The 23,700-nt window shown below is 38.9% G+C and overlaps 1 protein-coding gene across 1 annotated transcript; it reads right to left on the bottom strand.

The window, feature by feature from the left end:
- Window positions 1–3,763: 3,763 nt before the first annotated feature.
- Window positions 3,764–23,627, bottom strand: LOC117502831 (band 4.1-like protein 2). The gene is made up of 10 exons (XM_034161944.1): window positions 23,622–23,627; window positions 15,944–16,003; window positions 13,478–13,645; window positions 11,779–11,847; window positions 10,923–11,492; window positions 9,324–9,452; window positions 9,015–9,113; window positions 8,767–8,847; window positions 7,464–7,581; window positions 3,764–6,322 (listed from the first exon to the last, which is right to left on the bottom strand). The coding sequence occupies exons 2-9, from the start codon at window positions 15,950–15,952 to the stop codon at window positions 7,474–7,476; spliced, it is 1,233 nt and encodes a 410-aa protein (XP_034017835.1). The 5' UTR covers window positions 15,953–16,003; window positions 23,622–23,627; the 3' UTR covers window positions 3,764–6,322; window positions 7,464–7,473.
- Window positions 23,628–23,700: the final 73 nt, after the last annotated feature.

The raw sequence follows: 23,700 nt of genomic DNA, 5'->3' as shown, positions 1-23,700 counted from the left end.
AAAACCTATTTTTATTCTCTTTCTTATGGATAGTTTTTATTTTTATTTGTTTTATTCTTTTACTTCTGTTTTTATTTATGTATTTGAATTTTTTATTCATTTTTAATTATTTATTCAATTTCATGTTGACTTGTTTTATGTAAGGCACCTTGAGACGGCTTTGCTGTGATTTGGCGCATTATAAGCTAATTAAATTAAATTAAAATTAACAACAAAAAAGTGTCATTTTGTAATGTTGGTTAACGAAGTTTTCTGGCTCATCATAAAACCCTTTCAACTTGTTTGGCAGGTTTTCAGTATTCCTAGCCACAATACAGATGCTAGCCGATGCTGTGGATTGTGTTGTGCAGCAGGGGGCGCCACACTACATTTTACTGAAGCTTTAATATTAAACTGATTCCTTTATGTTGATGCAGTGAAGCCAAAGTTGACATCAATTTTTGTTTTTTAAGATTAGACCGTGAGCTAACACAAACGTTATCAGCGAGAAGATAAAAAAGACATAGGAGCAAAGTTCAAGAAGAAAGAAAGAGGGAAAGGGGAAAACGTGGACATGCACGTGTTGTGTTTTGTGAGCCTGCAAAGTTTGGGTTCAAAGGTCAAACTGTGAGCCGAGGCTACACACACACAAACATGGGGCTTATCTTCTTAGAAATCACAAGGTTGATTGCTGGGACAGAACAAAGTTCACATCAACAGAGATTTTTTTTTTTTTTTTAAAACAAAGATATCACAGCGGACGTTTCTCCAGTGGAATTATTCATGGATTATCAAAACCTGATGTGACTCTGACCAAACTTTTCTTTAAGGTATGCGATGGTCGTCTTAAAAAAACAAAAAAAAAACAATACTTCGAAACTTTGCCTCGCTGAAGGTAAGTTCACATCAGCATTCCATAAACAAAAAAAATATGCCCTAATATGTTTTGGCTTCCCTTTGTACAAAGTTTTTTATATGAAAGTCAAAAGCAGGTTATTTGATCTGAACTCTTCTGTTTAAACAATATTAGTCATTAAAAAAAAAAAGTCATTTTAATTTCAACAAAACTTTCTGGGAGCTTCCGTGAGTCAAACATACAAGTTTTACTTATATATATATATATATATATATATATATATATATATATATATATATATATATATTCATATATATATATATATATATATATATATATATATATATATATATATATATATTCATATATATATATATTCATATATATATATATATATATTCATATATATATTCATATATATATATATTCATATATATATATATATATATTCATATATATTCATATATATATATATATATATATATATATATTCATATATATTCATATATATATATATATATATATATATATATTCATATATTATTCATATATATATATATATATATATATATATATATTCATATATATATTCATATATATATATATATATTCATATATATATTCATATATATATATATATATATATATTCATATATATATATATATATATATATATATATATATATTCATATATATATCATATATATATTCATATATATATATATATATTCATATATATTCATATATATTCATATATATATATATATAATTCATATATATATAATATATATATATATATATGAATATATATATATATATATATATATAATATATATATATATATATATATATATATATATATATATATATATATATATATTCATATATATATATATATATATATATATATGAATATATATATATATATATATGAATATGAAAGAGTGAGATTTGATGATTCAATGAAGTAGAGAACAAATCGACCTGTTGGATTTCTGGTTTAAAGTCCTCTTGCTGTATTTCACACAGTGACAGCAAATTTTGTTTTTTAAGCCAAACAAACCAAATGATTCAGAAAATCAATTGCAGTTTTAGAATACTCAGAAATAAAAATTCACCATTTTGAATTTATGAACAGCCAGGTGGTTTTTCCAAAGCAATTTCTTAAGTCATTGTTTCAAACGGATCCCTTTTGAGTGTTTCAAAAGTCTTTTCACGTTAAACGAAACAACTGGTCCAGAAAATGAGTAAACATTTCAAAGCACTCTGTGAAACATTAATTTTAAGTTGAGAAGTAGTGCTGTGCTAAATCAGAATAATTCAGTCTTGGCAAACCAAACAATTGGTTCAGCAAATGATTTTGAAATGTTTGAAGAAAATAAGTCCCTCTCCCAAAAATGCTTTAAAACAATAGAAAGAAGCACAAAAAAATGACATGCTCTAAAAACAAAGTAATGGTAATAGTTCAGACAATGATTACATTTCAAAAGCTTTAGTGAATCATTTGATTCAGTCGCACCATTTAAAAAGGCCTGAAAAGCTAATTTAAATCAATTTGTGGTGAAGTACAAATAAGCCTTTTCTTCAGTGATGCATTTAATTTGATGGTGTTTTTCGCTGCAGTCGATTCCTTTTACAGACATCGGCTACAGCTGTAAAACTGATTCCAGCCTCAGGTGCAGCCTTGAACCCCAATTCCGTCCTCCTGTGCAGGAGCATCATGGAGTCGCTGAGTGGGCCCTGGGCTGAGCTGGCTCTGTTCCTTCGGCACGCTCGCTCATGCACAGATGGCTTCATTCCTCTCTGGGCGTTTGCTCTGCTGCTCTTCATCTCCGTCTGCATCCTGCTGTTGCAGCTGATGCTCTACATCAGCTGGAAACTCAGACAGTGTAGGTCCGTTTGGGAAATTCACTACAAATAGTAATAAACGTGTATGCATTTGCTTATGCACAGGGTCAGGAGGTCACGTGCAGAAAATCATACACATCTGTACAGAAAGACGGGAAATGTGCATTGCTGCGAATCCACTGTTATGCACCAGTTTTAAGTGATTTCATTCATGTATTCCATCTGCAGTTGAAGCTGGATTATTGGAGTTTCTGCATGAAAGAAGTGACATCTACAGGCTGCAATCTACAAGTGCACACACAAGGAGGAGTGTGGGGATGGATGCGCACAGCTGACAGGAGTTCAGGATTTTTAGATCACGTGGAGTAAAAGGACACTGGCCTGAGGAGAACGTTTTCACAGAGCATTAAAACTTAAAAAAAAATTACATTCTATGAAAAACCAAAAGGTTGCCATCACTGTGGACACCTGCAAGGGATCAAGACAAGTTTGTCTGATCTCTGAAAAGACTTTCTGACCTTGAACGTTTTTTTTTTTTTTTTTTTTAAGCCATTCTACAGGCAAACGTGTCACTCAGTGATCAGAGCAAATGCATCCAAAACTCAATGCATATGGAATTTTGGCCAAAGGAAATTAACACCACATGCATGACTGACCAATGATGATTTAGCTGCCTTAAAATTCACAATATATATCAGGTCAGCTCATCCCTGGAGTACCTATGGTGTAAGCATCAAGAATTTATCATGCATTATGTTCACAAGTAAAATAACCTGGCCTTCAATAACATGCAGATGTATTCACACCAAATCAGTTTAACAGTTTATGTTCAAAAGACATACTTGCACCATCTTAAAATCTAATTAGCTCATCAAGTCCTCAAGGGGTACCTATTGCGTAAGTATCAAGACCTTGCGTATTGCGATGTTCACATGAAAACCAACCAAAATAAATGCAAATATATTTGCAGCAAACAGCCTTAAAATCAAATTGCTGTTTCTCGTTCCCACGTGGTACTTGTGGTGTCGTATCAAGTATAGGTTGTGGCAAGGTATAAAAAGAAATACCGTAAGAGGATACTTCAGAGTATAACAGTACTTTATTTAAACAGCGTTACACAGGAGGGGTGTGGCAGTGTAGGTACACACAAGACATTTTATATGCTGGATTTTAAAAGAGTATTAGTGATCATTGGTTGACTAAAATTGAACAATGGGGCAGCCAGGCAGATACAAAGACACTGCTGGTTCTCTCATGCCGGCGTACCGTGGTATGAATCTTACATAGAAACTGGTTCCTTTTCTTAGAAAACTGTCTAAAAACATTCATTTGTGGCACAAATTCATGGTGGTGTGAAAGTGACCAAAAACAAAACAAAAAAGTGTATCAGGCATTTTGGAAAACTGACTGCAGGGACCCCAGAGCTCCTGTGATTGTTTTGAAAAAAAAGGGGGACCTGAAGGTAAAACGTCCAAAGATTAAAGTGTCCAGAAGGGGGCACTACAGACCCACTTGTCAACATTAAGATCACATTTTTGTCATAAAACTTCTGCTTCATAGTTTTTTTTTGTTTCTTATTGAAATAGCAAAAACCTCCAAAGCTGCAGCAAGGATTTTATTTTATTTATTTCTTTATACAAATTCTGTCTCTTTGTGGGAGATATAGATGTTAAAATTGCCCCCCGTGGAATGTCGTTAATCTGCATATTGGAGACTTCAGTCCCGATTACAACACACTCGTAAAAAAAAAAAAAATACAACACGAAATAACTTTTTTTTTTTCTTTTTTTTTTTAAGAACCAGTTTGATACCTGGAGAATATGTTCCATTTCCTCATTTAAACACATTTTTGAGTTCTGATCTGGTTTGTAGATCTAACCAAGGCCGTATCTGTGAGACCACTTTGCTAGCAGCTAGCTGGATTTTGCAGACTTCAAATGTTAGAAAACGACAATTTACATGGAGTATATTTTTACTAGAATTTAGCTGTAAATTTAAATTGAACTGAAAATCCATTTCAGACTTAGGAGCACTTCTGTGATGTGCTTCGGTTTTAGCTTGTGCCGTTGCTAGGTGCAAATTCAGCCGAACAACCTAAACAGACTTTTTTTTTTCTGAACTTGAAAACGCTCCACAACGAACAAAATGACATTAACACTGCAAATAACTTGGTTGATGTAAAGTAGCCAAAATGGGAACAATTTCCTCTCAAAGAAAATCTTATCCATAAAAAAAATCTGCTTTAAAAAAAAGTCACTTAACATCCTATGTGTAATAAAACTTTGGAGTTTTGCAACATTTAGAGTTAATTTTTTTAATCTGTGGTAGTGTCCCCATTAATTCACTGCAGGATGTGAAATGACCGGACATTTATTTTGCCAAAAATGAGTCTAGAAAAAAAAAAAAAAAAAAAAAAATCACTGTAGTTGTTTCTTTTCAAATCCTTCAGGTTACTGGTCTCCCTTTGCTCCCCTGTAGCCCAATAAGAATAGAGAATGTCGCACAGTGGGTGGGGCCAAGGAAAGCATTTCAACTGTACACACAAAGGAAAAAAAAAAAAAAGTTGCCCACACCAGCTTTAAAATCCATTCATTTTCAGTACAAATAAAAACCATTTTTCTAACTGCAGAGTGTTTAAAAATATAGATTACAAGGAAATAATTCCACCTGAAACATTCATTCTAAAGCTGTAATGATTCAAACATTTGGAGATTGCGCCCCCCCCCCCCCCCCCCCAAAAAAAACAGCGTCCAAAAAATAAAATAGAACTCTGAAGAGAGCTGGAAATGAACTCACTCAACTGAGATTCACCGCACACGGAATGTAGACGAGTAAGAACAAAAACCATAAAGTCAAACAATTTGATTTTTATTGCAATATTTTAATTACAGAACCCTGCTTTATTTTTTAATTCATTAGTAACAAAATATAACGTGGCACTCATCTGAATATTAAAGTTCACTGTTACTGTAAAAGTTTAGAACTTATTTAATTTGGGTACTTTTCAACTCAAATAATGTAAAGGAGGGAGCTGTAATTTAACAATAACTTCTTTTTTTCAAGTGGGAATGCACCAATAACATCTCCAAAAAAGCTAAATATCAGTGTAAAAAAAACAAAAAAACCCCACCAATATGATTTAGTAAAATTATTTTTGTTTTTTCCCTGTTATTTAAAAAATATGGCAGAATAAAGCTGGATTTGGAGTGCTGAGCGAGTACTCTATCAGCTTCTAGTACCTGTGATATCTTTTGTACAATATTAATTGTATCAGTTTCTCTCTTATCAGGGTCCATGGGTTTTTAATGCCGAACTGCTTTAGGGACTATCTGCTCTCTTTTTGTAAAAGAAAGTTGTTAAAGGAACAAAAAAAATAATTATTAAAAAGCACTATTAAAAAAAAAAAGCTACAAATGTTAATCTAACAAAGTGGTTCTTCCCTTGGAATGAGTGAGGACATTGTTCATCTCTGTTTCAGAGTGAAGGATCTCGATGCACCATAGACGTTAGAAAGACTTCGTTATCGGCGTCCTGACTCCCGCCTCCTTTCTTGCTCCTCCTCCTCACTCAGTCCAGGTCGGTTATTGCAGGACAATGAAGGTCAGTCAGTGGAAAACAGTCACGATGGGCGCTTCAGCTCTGCACAGCACAGAAGAACAAAACGTGAGCTTCTCTGTCCTCCGTCTGCCACAATGTGACATTTTCATTTGCAAACTTCCTTGTTGCACTCGACATTAGAGGTCTTCATGGATGTGTCTGGTCCCGACTAACAGAGGCATGACTGCGACCCGAGTCGGGAGCAAATGTTAGCAGGTCTCTATGTAAATATGAGCCGAGTGGCTCCACCTTCCCATCAGTTGTGATCATGTGATGCATCAAAATCAGCAAATCGTAAACATAAAAACAAATCACAAAAATCCATCCTTTGTGATTGAAGGACGGCATATTCTCTTAATTATACTGGAGGAACATATACGCTTTGGGATATAGTTAGGAGATGGAATTTGACCTTTTAAGGTTACGCAAGGTGAATGACTTCATATTAGTGGTTGATAATAATAATAATAATAATAATAATAATTATCATCATCACAAGGGGGATCATTATACAATTTCCTGGAACAATAATTCCAAACATTTCCAATTGAGCCAAATTTTAACCTTGGCCTGTGATCTTCATTTTTAACTGATCTTTCTCAAACTCAAATTACTTTGTCCACCACATTTTTCCAGGTTTTTGTGTATCACAACATTTACCCCCCCCCAAAAAAAGACACTGCACTATATTTCACTTGTCCATCCACCTTTGGAACTGCTGGTGGTGGTACTTAACCTTAATTTTTGACTTCTTTTTTTTTAGATCCATGTCTCTAACTGCTTAAAAGAAACACTTTGCCCCCCCCCAAAAAAATTAATATCCCTGAAGCATTACCATGGTAACGGCCAAAAACATTCGCCCACTTCTCTGATTTTGAGGGGGGTATCACTGCATCTTGAATGATGATGAAATCATTCTTGGGTTTGTTTTGTTGCTGTGTCACTTTAGGCCTGCCCCCGCCCCCCCCCAGTACTCTGCAGGATTTGGATCAGACAAAGATTTGGATCCGTGAAGGCCTCTATCTCTCACATCTTTCAACACGTTTCCTGCACAACTGATGATGTTGGCCGCTGATTTCAGTACCTCCATTTGTTGAAATTTTTTTTGCTCCACCTCAGTCATTTTCACTCTTGTTTCCTGCTATAACTGTGGCACCAGTTATTGTTTTATTGTCATTATTACCTGAGTTCAGTCAATCCTCCTCCTCCTCAGCCAACTCAGTTTCTTTATGAACCACCACTCTGGTAACAGACATGTCGGGATGTTGCTCTTTGGCCTCCTTAATGGCCTGGGCCAGTGCCTGCAGCGCCACAGAACAGCCACACGGTGGAAGAGCCGCACACAGCAAGCAGTGGAGGAGGGGGAGAGGAGGGCGTTAAATGAAAAGTAAAACAAGAAGCCAAACAAAAAAAAGAAGCTGGATTTACTAGAAATGAAGCCTGGGAGACTTGTAGCATTCCATGTTGTTGATTAAGGGGAAAAACTGAGTAAATCCAGCAAATCAGAACAGACAAAGCAGATGCGGGATTGAGCCCAAACATCCAGCAAAGCGACGTGCTTTTACACTAATCTTCTAATTTTACTGGTCACAGCTTGTGTAGATTTAATTTAATCTCCACCAAACAGACAGTACCAGCTCTATCAAATAACTAAAATATATATTAAAAAAATTTATCATTTAAACCTGCTCTGCAAATGAAGTCACAAATGTGGGCCAGAGTTTCCAAAACAAATCTCTCAGAACAGTCTAAATTAAAGGTTGGAGAGACTTTATGATGGAGACTGTGCTAATGTCAGGGAGTCTCCCTCACAGTCTGCAATGAGGGAGGCAGAATGTTTGCAAAATTCACTGCTGATTAGTTAGAATTGCCAATGTCTGCAAATGTACTCAACTAAAATGCACCATCATACGTACAAACATCTTTACAGCTAAAGGGCATAGTTTAAAATCATGATTAATATTAAAAATTCTCAATTATTATACAAAAATGAGCCACTGTCCTCACATTTGATTATCTGGACAGAAATAAAAAGCAACCAATGGTGTAAATAAAAAGATGCAAAACAAAAGCAAACAGCGCCATTTTAAAGCTGCATGGATGAATGAATGAATGAACGAACAAACAAACGGGGGCACATGCAACAGATGGTTTCAATCATTGTGATTCACAGCTGATGGACATTTCTGATAAGTGATTGGTTTGAGCAACATGACCAACAAGTCTGACTACATAAACATGGCGACCGGCTGAACAAACAAAACTGCAGACAAACATTTCGCCGTCACCAGCTATGGAATCTTACAATCTGAATGAATAAAGAAGCCAGCATAGCACTGTAGCATCTTGCATGTTTCCCACTTTTTTTAATGATTAAATGTCTACAAACTGTTCCCTGAGGTGCTCCTCATGCACGTGCAGAGAATAAAGCAACTTGGTGCAATAGCAGCGAAACCCAGCGGCATGTTACATGGCTGAAAACTGACCTGGTCATGGTCGATGTCACAGTCGCCCGTGATAACGATCCGCTTTTCGATCCTCGTCTCCGATAGGCCGCCCTTTAACGTCTAGAACAAATTCACACACACACACACAAAAGAAACAACAACAACAACCTTATAATCACTGGTAGCTTTTATAGACAGGCATGCACATAACTGGTACTGCTGGTGCGTGTGCATGCTAAAAATAGGAACTGAAACAATAAAAATCAGCTTTTCCACCGTTCACATACCTTGGTAATGTGCGTGGTTGTAGTTGTGCAGAGAGATTCCGATGTGATTGTCTGAGCAGTCATCAACACTCCGGGTTCGCCATCACTGTTCCCGTCCAGCTGCAGGGGCGACAAACACAAAAGACGCTACAGTTAAATAAAATCTTTAAAATGCGGGAGACGGAATCAATCGTGGCGTCACAATCTGCAGCTGGAGACAACAACAAAACCCAGCTTAAATGTGGACAACGTAAATACAAGAAACACACTCAAGTTATCAGGAAGTGACAAATAAAGCCGAGTGTCATGCGGCCCGCTGTCGGCGTGCACCTGCGCAGCTTCGTATGTGATGGTCTTGGTTTCCGTGTGTACGATGGGCACTTCTTTTGTGGCTATCTCAGTTTTCTGGGCAGCAAACGTGTCTGATATAGTCACCATTTCTGTCTTTACCACCGGAGGCTGAGGAAGGAGGGGAGAGAGAAAAGCCAGAGGGCGGGGAGAAGGTTAATACATTAAAGTTGAGACCGTTAAGGGAAACCCCTAAACCCCAAACATTCACTTCCAAATCAACAAGCATTAACATTTATTGTCTTATTTTGGAAAGAAGTACATATAATACTGATAAATCATTAATATTTTTGCAAAGGCGCCAATTTTTTTTTTTTTTTGGGGGGGGGGGGGGGGGGGGCAAAAAAAAACAAAAAGAAAATTGAAAAAAAAATAAAGCAGCAAAATTTCACATTTAGTACTCGCAATGTTGAGATCTATGCTTAAAAAAAAAAGTTAATTTTTATTCAATTATTAAAGTTCAAGAAAAAGCAACCAAATCCATAATTAACTGTGTTGGAAGTGAATTTATGCACATTCACGACTGCACACAAGACTAGCTGTAAAAGTAATACACGCACACACAAAATTCATGCACGTTGAACTCATGCATGTCTACACCGTGCACAGAAACAATACAACACTACTTCATGCAGCTCAAGAACGCCACTTGAAAACAGAAGCATGCACGCACACAGGACCACAAAATAAATACAAACATCTTTGGTGTCTTCCTGCAAACCAAAATTCCAGCACAAGACATTCATGCACACAACACAGCACGGTGAAATGGCAAAACAACGCAAACGGCATGCGAAGCAGGTGGCAGTGACGACTTCTGTGACAGCGTTACCGCCTTATTAATCGTGCACTTGCACACAGAGAGAAATGTCACCGTCAAACACGTGGCGGACACACAATCACCAAAGCTGAAATGTGGCGTGCAAAGAGGAAAACTGAGCACCTGACAGAGCCGTGCATTTCCCCAAAATCAAGCCCCATTTACATGCGTGGAAATGTCACAACACAAACATATCACAGCACAATGCAGAGCATGGTGTGCTATGAGCACGTCTACGGCACGTAAACAAACAACAGCACAGCACGCTACTCGGGGCGGGAGTTTGGGATGATGGAATGAAATTCAGAGAGGGGAAATGATGGCAAAACTGAACTATGTGCATGTAATAAAAATGACAAAAACTAAAAATGGATGACATCACAACAACTCAAAAGTTGCATTGAATTGGACCTTTTTTTACGCTCCAAACAAGGCCTTATGGGTAAATCTTACGGAATGGCTTCACTTTAACTGTCATGCAAACAAACATTTAATGTAGCTCATTCATTTCTATCAACATTTTACTTAATTATCTACAAGGGACGTGTAGAAATTTCATTTTAACACGTTTCTGAACTCTAGACTGTATTTTTAAATTTGTTGTTTTACATGACAGATTTTTAAAAGCTGGCTGTTAGGGGATGGACACAAGGCTTTCATAATCGCGTAAGCAGGAAGGAAAAGTGGGTGTGTCTACAGTTGGTAGGAGGTGGGATCAAAGTCCAAGGAAGCTCCGCAGTTGGATCCAGTGAAGAATTTACCTCAGAGCAACAAATAACCTGCGGCCGTGGTTCTGGTTCAACCACTGAGGCTTCTCCGTTCACTTTCGGCTCCTCCTGCTCCTCTGCTTCTTCTTCTTCTTCTACAGGAAGCCCCACCACGCCCCCCTCAAGAAGCGGGAGACCGTTGGGAGCTTCCTCAGGTGTCATCATCAGCTCTTCTGTGCTTTCCTGACATTCTTCAACTTTGTTCTTGTCCACCTCGGTCTCTTCGTTCCTCGGCTCCTCTGCTTCTCCAGCAGCGACAGGGGCGTCCAGAGTCGGAGCACCAATCTCCTCCTCCTTCTCTTGCTCCACCTCTTCTTTCTCTTCTGGAACTTGTATGTGAGTGATTAACATGGGTACATTTGGGTGGTACTCCGCTTCTTCCTCGCTCTCGCTGTCAGATGAAATACTCTCCTGCTTCGGCTCTCTCGTTTCCTCTTTATCTTCAGCCTTCACTTCCACCTCATGGCCAGAAGGGGCGCCGCTGGTGCCTGTGGCGAATACCGGATTGGTTGCCTTGGAAACCTCTTGGACGACAACGGTTTCTTCGATTTCAACTTCGGGCGTCTATGAACGTACACACACGCACGTTGAGGTGCACATGGAGACAAAAAAAAAAAAAAAAAAACTCAACATGATCAGTGAACAGAAATTCAAAATGGCAACTTGTAGTTACCAAAAAATAAATAAAATCAATGCAAAACAGCAATGAGTAGAAAACAAGATGGAAAAAAGTGCAACTGAAACTGTGCGACATCTAACATGGCTACAAATATGAATCTTAAAATCTCAGCAGTGTTACATAGAAGACAGATGGAAAATGGGCGTGGCAACAGAGGAACTGTGGGACCACCTTTGCAGGTTCTTTGGTTTCAGAGTTCATGTTATCAGCGGCGATCGCTTCCGTTTGGGACGCATTCACCTGTGTGAAAGAGAGGTTACCATGACAACAAAATGTTAGTCACAGCAGTTTTAATTGATACTCGTTAACACAGTAAAGAGGGGAAAAAAGGGCGGAGTCTGACTATGGTGGTCTGCTTTTCACATGTGCGCACACTCACATTCTCACATTACTGCAGCAAGCTGAAAAAGGTGTGATAAGAAAGAAGACAGGAGGACACAAGAAAAACTGGATGGCAGATGAACGGAAGCAAGCACAGATGAAGCTCGGCATCTTTATCCAAAAGAAAAAGAGGCACAATTTCAAATTTGAGAGCGCTGATCTACTCTGAACATCTCAAACACAACAACCACGTTACATCTAACAAGTCGGATTATACGACAACTCATTGAACATCACAGCTCGCGTGTAAAACGCCACCTAGAATCCATTAATTTGAGTGTAACAGAATGACTGTTTACTTTTAGCAACTTAAACGCTCCACTGAAACCTTTTCCATGAATATCAGTAACCGCTCTGACAAATTAAGCTGTTAAACCCCGATTTCAAAAACAAGCTTTGATTAGACAATTTATCGTCGCCCTAGAAGTTATTCGCTCCACCGTGCAGCTGTCAATTCCTGAATGACTTGGCTGAGACAAGCGGTCATGTGACAAAAATTCACCAAATCTTGCCAAATAACATAGAATGTCAACTTGCATTTTTCCTTATTTTACAATTTGTATTACACTATACGTGTGTTATGTTGCAAACAATATTCAAGTTTTAAGAGTGTCAGTGTGTGAGCAAGTCTGAGCAGAGGAAATGCGCCATCTTTTGTCAGATATGGAGTACTGCAACTGAAAAGGAGTTCCTGCCCAATCGAAAGCCATCTTCGAGAAACAACAGCACGAGAAGCCGAACATAAAGAGTATTTCAGAGAAGACTGATAAAGGAGCGTCTGAGCTGAAATAGAATTAAATTCTGCGTGACGAAAGAACAGATTATCAAAAATAAAATTAAAAAAAATGCACAGAAAAAGACAAAAAAAATCAGAACAGTTGGTGCTGCACTCCTATGGCGCAAAAAACAAACAAACAAAAAAAAATTTAAGAAACTTTAAGAAACAAACAAAAGAGCTTAGTGTTTTCAATCAGAACCAGTGAGGGAAAAACTGGTTAGAACCTATAACAACTGACTACAATAAATCTATAAATCTGACAGTCACGAAAATTCATAAGTGAAGAAATTATCAAGTCGGGGCGACAAACCGGTCATTCCCAAACTGAAGAACCTTTAATCACAATTTTGATTTCTGGGCAATGTTAAATATGAAAAAAAACTGAAAATAAAACAGGTTTTATTTATTTTTGAACACCTTTGGCATCTTATGTGTAGTACCTTAATGGCCCAGCAGAGTGCCACGGCCCACACTTTGGGAATCACAGGTCTAAAATAAAATGGTAAATAAGTGCTGTGGCTGTTGACACCTGCTGAGGTGAAAGCTTGGAAAGGAGAGATCACAGAATTCTACAGCTTTGTGCAAAGAGCAACAACTGCAGCAAACTAATTTTTTTTAACACATTGCAATATTGTGCACGAGCACAGCTCACCCATTTTTAGGCAAAAATGAATTAACTGGACAGCGAATCGAACATCCACACAGACGTACCACTTGTTGCTGCTGAATACGCATCATTGTAGCGGGAGAGGAGGTGAGGCGTTTCTCCCACTGGTTGGGCTGAGGAGGAGAGGGAGGTGGCGCCTCCATAAAGGAGCGTTTTAGCTCGCTAATGCTAGCTTGGTGTTTCAGAACCTCTTCTTGGGTCTTATCGAGGTCCTAATGGGGGGGTAGCAGGGATGAATTAGGTGGTAAGAAAATGGAGAATCAGAGCGGAGGATGGAAAAAGTGAGGTTGAAAAGAAGATGTGCGGAGATGAGGAGGTGAAAAAGGAGGTCAATGAAACAGGTGGGGGAGGGATAAGACAAACTGTGTTCAACAGGTCAGAGGTCACATTAGTCTGTCATACTGGAATAAACACAGACAGGGGTCACACCTCACTGCAGCATCCCACCGATCCAGACCAGGATCGTTAAAACATTCCAAACTGCAGTGAAACGTGGCTTTTTAAATGACACCGCGTCACACAGAGAAGAGCGGAACATGGAGCTGATAGTGTTGATCGCAGTATGAACCTGAATCTGTTGCCTTTTCTCTCTGTCCTCCAGGCTGGATTGCTGGCAGTGCTTCCATATGTCAAGGGTGCAACAAAAACTTGGCACTTGCCAAATTTTAACATGTCATAACTGATTACAGTAATAAATATAATCAGCTCATCTTTGTAAAGAATTTCTGCTTGTAAAACTTGTTCGTACTGACAGAAGCTTCAATATAAAGAAGCAGGTATAGTGCTGCATTTATCCAACTGCACCTGTTCCTAATTTCCATCACCCCTTCAGACAGAAGGCAGGTCTGCAGAATATTACAGTCAGCAAAATAAAGCAGACTTTCCAGTTTATCTGAGTTTGTCAAATTTTAATCAGTATATCCAAATTATTTTAATTTGGAGGTCTGCAAGATAACATTTATCTTTTTTTGTCTTAACCTGGAGATGGACGAGTTGTGCATCTATCTGTTCGTTCGCACACTGCATCTTACAGGGTACGAAATGAAAAATTTCCATCTCAGTGTATTTTGCCAACTGTACCTTTGTGCTGCCTTTTAAAATTAGTTTTGTTGTGCGTTTTGTGAAATTAAACATGTACTGCATCTACCTCCCTTCCAGTCTAACCTCTCAACTCAGAATACTTCAAATACTACAGTATTTAGGGTACCATACTGGCAGGGTGCTCGCAACACTATCAGCCCAATATTACATTAAAGAAAATGTGTTTTTTTTGTGTGTGGTTTTTTTTTTGTGTTATTAAAGAACGCATCATTTGATGCTGGCAGCCAATTACCAGAAAACAGGAGGAAAAGCTCCATGTTTTTGAGGATTAGTCATGTTAGACACAGCTGGCTGGCAATAAACCTTTTAAACCAAACAACAGGAAATTGTTACAAAACCACATTCAACATGCACAGACCATGCATCAAAGTAACACCACTGACATCATTCACAAAGCAGCCACCTACTGGTTTTTAAACACCTGGTGGAAACACGACTCGTTAGGAAAGTTGCACCTCTGGAATGATTCACATTAAGAAATTAATTACAATATTTTACAACTGGAAAATTGTGGATTTTTTTGCCATTAATTCAAAAAATTAAAACAAGCATTCTGACTCAAATTTAAAGGAACATTAGCTAATTACTCAGATTTACCCAAATTAGAGTCGCTGAGCACAACTGAGAACTTGTGCAACGGTTTTGCGATGTATAATCTACATTAGCATGTTTGATCACATCTAATAAGACCTTGTTGAGTCCTCAAACACTAGAACGCAGAGACTATTAGTAACCACAACTACAATTTGTATGCACCCAACATCAATGTCAACATGTCAGAAGCTTGTGTATCAAGTTTTGTTAAGACATTGCATCCACAAAGTTTTGAGCCTCTGCTCCCTGGTGGCCACAATGAGAATCAAAATGTGCTCAAGGTAAGACTAGTCTGAGGTCTTAGTGACGTGACCTTGTGTACCAAGTTTTGCATTGATGTACAGAATTTCTGCCAAGATATAGCATACGTAAGTTCAACCTTTGCCCTCTGGTAGCCAAAATTATAATGTAAAGGTGCCCAATGTGGAGCATGTTTCTAGTTTTAATAAGATGATCCTTTCTACAAAAGTCTCCAAACATGGACACAGAGAGTCGCGGTTCTGAGACCTATTTAGCAGCTCAGTTAGTACGTAAATGAACAATAAATGTTTCCTCGTCCAGATGGTTTCAATGACTGTCTTGTGAATTCAGACAAGTAGCATTACAACCTTTCTGAACAAATCTTTTTCATTCTCAGAGTAAAAAAGAGAAACCAGGTGCGGCGATGATGCAAACGACAAACAGCGGCATGCACACAGCGCCCAAAAGCACGACAGAGCAAAAGTCTGACTCAGTGCAGTAGTTCTGATGGTGTCAGAATACACAGAAAGCTGTAGTTCTTATTTTCAGCCATCAGGTGAGACGCCAGTACCAACCTCCAACATTAAATTACTGTGCCTCACATAAATATTGTCGGCATGCACTCTTAATGGACTCTGGAAAGCAGACATACAGCATAACAAATAGAAAACAAAACAAAATTAAATAAAAAGGACAACAATTGTAAAATGAATGCAGTGTGCAAATGCTACAAAATAAAAAGACAATAAGAATTATAATTGGTTGGAAAAAAGAGAATTTTAAAAAAATTGAAAAAAATCTGCAAAAAGATGACAATCGTGAAGCTAATTTATATAATATATATATATATATATATATATCTCAAATAATCAAATAATAATAATAAATGCTGTGTGCAAATGCTGTGAATTAAAAGGAAATTAGATAAAAGCTAAATCAAAATTTAAATAAAGCAAGTCACTAAAAACTAAACTAAAAATGTATACAAAAGAATTGGTGGATGAAGGCTGAAAATGTGTTTAAAAAACAGTTTTGATGCTTTTTTATCCAGTGAAGTGGTGGATATGCTCATATCAATACACAAATGCACACCAAAAAATCAGATATATAAACCAGAAACCAAACCAAAATCATGACACCTAAAGCCAGAACAGACTGCAGGTAAAAGTGACTGTTTAGGGTCAGTTTTTCCACCCATCAGGTCCAATTAAAATCAAAATGCAAAACAAATAGAACGGTGAGAGATTATCATCATCAACACTCGGAATATAGATGTAGTGTTTAAATTTACCAGTTACACATTATATCATCACGGGGAGATTTTTTTTTATTATTTTAAAAAAAAAAAAAAAAAAAAAAAAAAAAAAAAAACTGACCCATATTGTCACCTGAGGGCAAATTCACCACAGAAGCATGAACCACACCGATGAGTGATCAGGCCAACGCAACAAGCGGTTGCTCTAAGATTATGTGAGCCTGGTTCATCGTCTGAGCACACCACACATTCAAGATACAAAACCACAAATTCCAGGAGATGTCTTTGGTCTTTTCAGACTATATTCTCCCAAGAATTTGCGAAATCATGCTTGGCAAAGACGGGCGACACCCCCTGACCTGAGTGGGTTTGGCCTCTGCATCGGCAAGGCTCGAGTCCACCTCCTTAACCTTGTTTGTCGAAGTCACATCCCAGACAAAGCGTGTGTTTGTGAGCGTATGTTTGGGGGTGGGGTGGGGGGTGGGGTGTGAAGACAGAATATGGTAAAACAGATGGTGTGAAATGGCTACTGCTGGTCATGTGACCTTTGCATTAACCCCTGTGAAAGGAGGAACGCCCCGTCCATTAAATACAAATGTTTATGTTACTGAACAATTCTTTGATGCAGAAATGTGTGCGCAGTCCTCTTGGAGGGGGGAAAAAATAAAAATAAAAAAAAATTTAAAAATTAAAAAAAAAAAAAAAATCAGCAAATACTAATATTTTTTTTAAGTGCACCAGTGCTGCTGATGAAAATGATGTATGTGTGCAAAACCCCCCTCAAACAATCAGGTTTACAGTAATGCATTTATAAAGTAAAACACTACAGCTACTCTAATTACTACTAATCCCATCCTGGGTACAGACGCTCGTCATGTTGTTTCTGGTTTTAATATGAATTATTCCTCTTCTGTCTGATCTACAAAGCAACATACAGCAGGAGATTTTTTTCCTCATATAAGTCACTGATAAAATACAATGAAACATGCTACCTATAAACAAATGTGTCATGTCGTCATTTTGAGTATTTAACTCAGTTATGACGACAAATGTTTATCATATCATTGCAAAATAAATAAATAAATAAATAAATAAAAGAATCTGAGAAGGGATCCTTTGCCAATTCATTTTCCTTTGACCATCCAAAAATTCTGACTCCAAAATTGCTTATTTATCCTCACAAGAACAAGATTACTTGAGTATAATAATGTTACCTACATGTGAAATTACTCAAGTGTTTTAGTGTCTGTATGCGTTGTTGTACCAGTCATTATTTAAATTAGGACTTTATATGCATCTTGGTCAATGAGATCTGGATCCATACTAGACCTGGTCCAAATTGCCCATAACAGTAGTTGACTACGCAACATGCCCGCCTGAGTTTTTTTTTTTTTTTTTTTAAATTATACCAGTTTTTGACTTGAAAAGAAACAGGTAAAATGTTGCCTATTGCCGATCGCACAACATCATGAAAGACTTTAAACGGACCTAGAAGTCATACTGTTTCTATTCTAAGGACCAAATGCCTTCATAAAATTTTAGCAAAATCTATTGGTAACCTTTTAAGTTATACACATACACACAAAAAACTACATTCATGAAGAAAAATTTAAAACTAATGGTGTAATTTTGCTATTACTATAATCATCATGACTATCATTACACACCTTTAATAACAAAATTTTAAATAAAGACTTTTTGAATAAATGCTGTGGCAGGTATTTTTTTTTTAAACCACAGTTGGCTCTTCAAACTTTCTTAATCATAATTTTCAGAACTTCATTAAAGACAGACCCAGGTGTTTGAACAGATTGAAAATTTGCAGACATTAAAGTATCCACCAACTCTTCTACCTATGTGTAAAATTGTCCATCTGCAAAATAGTGTACATTTTTTACATTACACCTACATTTTAACCTTTTTGACTGTCTAGCCTATGAATCCCTTCTTTTATTTTTATTCTTCTTGTTTTATTTTTTGTAATATAAACAATGCAGTGGGGTTGGTGGGGGTGCAGGGACGGCAAGAAAGTAGAAGAAGAAAACGTGACAGTGTTACAGATCTGTGCTCAGGCCAAAAGAAGAGGGAAGGAAAAAACAGAGCTGACGGGGTGTGGACGTGCGTCTTTAGGCAGCGGGATCACACATCTCTTGACTCCACGTGGTGGTTGTGCGACTGTGTTGTTGTGCGAGTGGAGGCGTGTCTGTTGGCAGCAGAGGTGAGTCATGCCAGTTAAAAGCAGAGCTCAAGCGATCCGCAGACCGATCGTCCGGCGCGTCGGTCACAAACATGGGCAGAACTGCCTTTTTCTGATTGGAGACCGTGTTCTCCAAGTAGCACAGGGTCAGGCCGAGGGGTGTGGCTAAAACCAGGGCCAAGGCCAATGATTGGCACGCAGTTAGCATCACGGCTAAGAGGAAGACAACCAACAGGCAGGGCAAGAGCAACGGGGACAGGTTCAGGAGGTAACGATGCAAAGAGGCGCAAGAGACGACACGAAAGTGACGAGAGGAACGAGGCAGAGCACAGAGAGAGGAAAAGAAAGCACAAACGGAAGACGATGTGAGGCGTGGATGAGGTGGGGAAAAAGGAAAACTGGAAACCGAGCTGGCGAAAAATGATGCGCAATGTGACAATTTCAACACCACAGAATTAATTAGTTGAAATAAATTGGGGACGCTCACGCTGGACACGATGCGCTTGTGAAGGGTGGCACTAATGGTCTTAAATTTCAGCGTTAAACTCGAAATGAGCCGGATCCAAATGAACAGAGAAGCGTTCGGGTCTGAACACTGTTTTGCTTGCAGACGCCTGCTGACGTTCTTCCCCTGCAAAGACAGAAAACAAAGTAGGAGAGATGCATATTTAACCACACCCCTCAGACAGAACCAGCGCTGCCAGTGAGGAAACCCAACCGGCGCCCTACTTTCAGCCTGGCAGACCACCTCCAGTGCCAAAAGTTCCGCGCTACAGCAGGGGAGGATTTGGGAGCAGCTTGTAACGGGGGGGCAGGCGTCAGGGTTTTGTGCAAAGTCGGCTGACTGCAGAGTGGATAAAGAGGGGGAGCTGGGAGAGTTTAAAGGAAGGGCCTGTGGCATGGGTGACGCGGCGCCATCCTTGTCGAGATCCTCGTCTTCGGAGATGTCCGACAGGCCGCGGTTGAGCTCAGAGATGGAGTCGAGGGACGGGGGAATGGAAGACAGTGACGATAATGAGGAGAAGGAGAGTGGAAACATGAAGATTGACTGATAGAGGAGAGGAGATGAAGAAGACAGGATAAACAAAGGACGTGAAACAAAGCAAGCAGAATGGGAGAAAAATATACATAAGCGATCCAACAGAATGTGAGCATAACAAAATCCATTTTGATAATGAATGTGATGACAGCGTGCAGGAGAAGGGTGAGACACGCAAACAAAGTGTGGGAAAGAAAAAGGAGAGGGGAGGGAAGATACATTAGTCTGTGAAGCACAAGAACGCAGCACACAAAAGGTTAAAAGTGAACGCTCAAGGGTCGAGCACAGTGTACAAAACGGTGTCAACAGCAGAGGCAGAGCACGAGGGTGTGAGCGCGCTTTAGGAGAAGAAAAAAGTAAAAGGAGGCGTGCATTATGTATTTATACAACCTATACAGCTAATATAACCACTTCATTAACCTATAGTGTGTAGGATAGTGTCATCTAGTGGTAAGGCTGCAGAATGTTTTGTTTCCCTTTCACATTTTTGGCGATGGGGATTCATGCTCCCCCTTTGTCTTGTGATGAGTGTATAACCCTCCATTTCACAAAGATGAGGGTTCTCAAACTTGTTAGCAAACGGCGGAGAACGTATGTCTGTACTCTAACAATATGGTGGTGCAACATCACGGCGTACATAAGGGGGCGCACTCATGTAGATATGAAGTGCTCATTCTGAGCTTATTACACTGATTCATTGTTGCAGGTAATTATGTTTATGAATATTTTCTATTTGTACAAAGAATCACCCCTAATCCTACACACTGTAGCTTTAAAGGCTGGATAATAATAATAATAATAACTTGTCTCTTACCAGCACTGAGCTCCTTCGTGCTCTCCACAATGCAAGCAAAAGATGACTGCAAAATCGGCAGTTCCAAGACTGAATAAATCCCCGCTCATCATTGCATTTCCAACAACATCTACACTCAACAAAAATATAAATGCAACACTTTTGGTTTTGCTCCCATTTTGTATGAGATGAACTCAAAGATCTAAAACTTTTCCACATACACAATATCACCATTTCCCTCAAATATTGTTCACAAACCAGTCTAAATCTGTGATAGTGAGCACTTCTCCTTTGCTGAGATAATCCATCCCACCTCACAGGTGTGCCATACCAAGATGCTGATTAGACACCATGATTAGTACACAGGTTTGCCTTAGACTGCCCACAATAAAAGGCCACTCTGAAAGGTGCAGTTTTATCACACAGCACAATGCCACAGATGTCGCAAGATTTGAGGGAGCGTGCAATTGGCATGCTGACAGCAGGAATGTCAACCAGAGCTGTTGCTCATGTATTGAATGTTCATTTCTCTACCATAAGCCATCTCCAAAGGCGTTTCAGAGAATTTGGCAGTACATCCAACCAGCCTCACAACCGCAGACCACGTGTAACCACACCAGCCCAGGATCTCCACATCCAGCATGTTCACCTCCAAGATCGTCTGAGACCAGCCACTTGGACAGCTGCTGAAACAATCGGTTTGCATAACCAAAGAATTTCTGCACAAACTGTCAAAAAACCGTCTCAGGGAGCTCATCTGCATGCTCGTCGTCCTCATCGGGGTCTCAACCTGACTCCAGTTCGTCGTCGTAACCGACTTGAGTGGGCAAATGCTCACATTCGCTGGCGTTTGGCACGTTGGAGAGGTGTTCTCTTCACGGATGAATCCCGGTTCACACTGTCCAGGGCAGATGGCAGATGGCGTGTGGCGTCGCGTGGGTGAGCGGTTTTCTGATGTCATGTTGTGGATCGAGTGGCCCATGGTGGCAGTGGGGTTATGGTATGGGCAGGCGTCTGTTATGGACGAAGAACACAGGTGCATTTTATTGATGGCATTTTGAATGCACAGAGATACCGTGACGAGATCCTGAGGTCCATTGTTGTGCCATACAGCCAAGAACATCACCTCATGTTGCAGCAGGATAATGCACGGCCCCATGTTGCAAGGATCTGTACACAATTCTTGGAAGCTGAAAATTGCCCCAGTTCTTGCATGGCCGGCAATGCTCACCGGACATGTCACCCATTGAGCATGTTTGGGATGCTCTGGACCGGCGTATACGACAGCGTGTACCAGTTCCTGCCAATATCCAGCAACTTCGCACAGCCATTGAAGAGGAGTGGACCAACATTCCACAGGCCACAATTGACAACCTGATCAACTCTATGCGAAGGAGATGTATTGCACTGCATGAGGCAAATGGTGGTCACACCAGATACTGACTGGTATCCCCCCAATAAAACAAAACTGCACCTTTCAGAGTGGCCTTTTATTGTGGGCAGTCTAAGGCACACCTGTGCACTAATCATGGTGTCTAATCAGCATCTTGATATGGCACACCTGTGAGGTGGGATGGATTATCTCAGCAAAGGAGAAGTGCTCACTATCACAGATTTAGACTGGTTTGTGAACAATATTTGAGGGAAATGGTGATATTGTGTATGTGGAAAAAGTTTTAGATCTTTGAGTTCATCTCATACAAAATGGGAGCAAAACCAAAAGTGTTGCTTTATATTTTTGTTGAGTGTATTATTTGGTGCCCACATTGAATTTTTAACTAAGGATCATCATCCGGCAGATCATGCACTTATGTTCAGTTTTGCACAATGATAAGTCCGTAGCAACTGATTCACTGGCCTTTGAATTTACCTCCCTATCACAGGAGCAGTAGAGGGGTTATTTATATTTTTTTAATCTAATGTAATTTTAAAGCATTTTGAAGTGGAAAAAAATACGTATTTGGACTACTTAACATTCTTTAGCTCTGCTGCTTATTCTGCATAATGAAGGCCAAACAGTGGGTTTTCTCTAATGATGAAAATCATGTCACAGCTTCAAACTACTTTAACAGCACGAGTTCAGACTAAACTTCAAAATGACGTGCTGCAGTCGCTGTTAACATTCTATAAAATAGCAGACTCCTCTACTGCGTTCTCAAGAATATTCTGGTGATTCTGATGCCGAACTTGGAGAAAATAGTTGTCTTTTATCTCGCAGATTTGGGTCCAGGTAAGTTTGTTATATCATGATGCGATACCTTTTTTTTTTTAAATCAGTGCTTTTGTATCAGAAACAATCTGTCTTTAAGAAGACAAAAACTTGGAAAAAAACTTGGGAGCAGTCAGATCAAAAGGCTAACGAATCAATTTGGCGGTAGCCTAAATTAAAGTTACAATCTGACACCTTTTGAAGCAAAATCCAAAAGTCTCTCACACACAGACAGGCAGGAATCTAACTCTGTGCATGAAGCAATGTCTTGTTTCTTTGCTGTCAATCGTATTATTACTCTTGTTCTCTCCCTTAGTTAGCATGAGCAAGTCTCAATGTTGATATTCCATCAAAACAAATAGTTTTTTGTTTACAGTTAGACAGAAATATTCATTCACCTGTGACTAATGTTATTATCAACAGAAACGACCATAGAAAACATGTTAATCCTGATTCATTTTTCAGGTGGGTCGGACATTTCCATGAAGAGATTTCATTTAATAACAAATAATAATGCTCAATAATTTGCTTTAAAAAGTTCAAAGAAATACAATTTCTAGCCATAAAGTCCATATCAGTTAATAATAACTTTTTTTATTCCCTGTGACCCACAAAGCACTGTTCCTCTCTCTGTAGCACACATTAAAAAAAACAAGCAAACAGTGAAACAATAATATTTCATCCTCTCTGCACAGTATGTCCTCATTCCGCTGGCTGTTTGTGGTTTGCACACAGACACGCGTGCATCCTCGCACACTACCTTGGAGTCTGATGGAGCTCACGTCTGTTCTCAGCCGCAGAGTCCCTGTCGGCCTCAGTTATACTACCATCGGTGCTTT

The sequence above is a fragment of the Thalassophryne amazonica genome, chromosome 21 (genome assembly GCF_902500255.1).
Source record: "Thalassophryne amazonica chromosome 21, fThaAma1.1, whole genome shotgun sequence".
Lineage (NCBI taxonomy): Eukaryota > Metazoa > Chordata > Actinopteri > Batrachoidiformes > Batrachoididae > Thalassophryne > Thalassophryne amazonica.
This window is presented reverse-complemented; position numbering and strand designations above follow the sequence as displayed.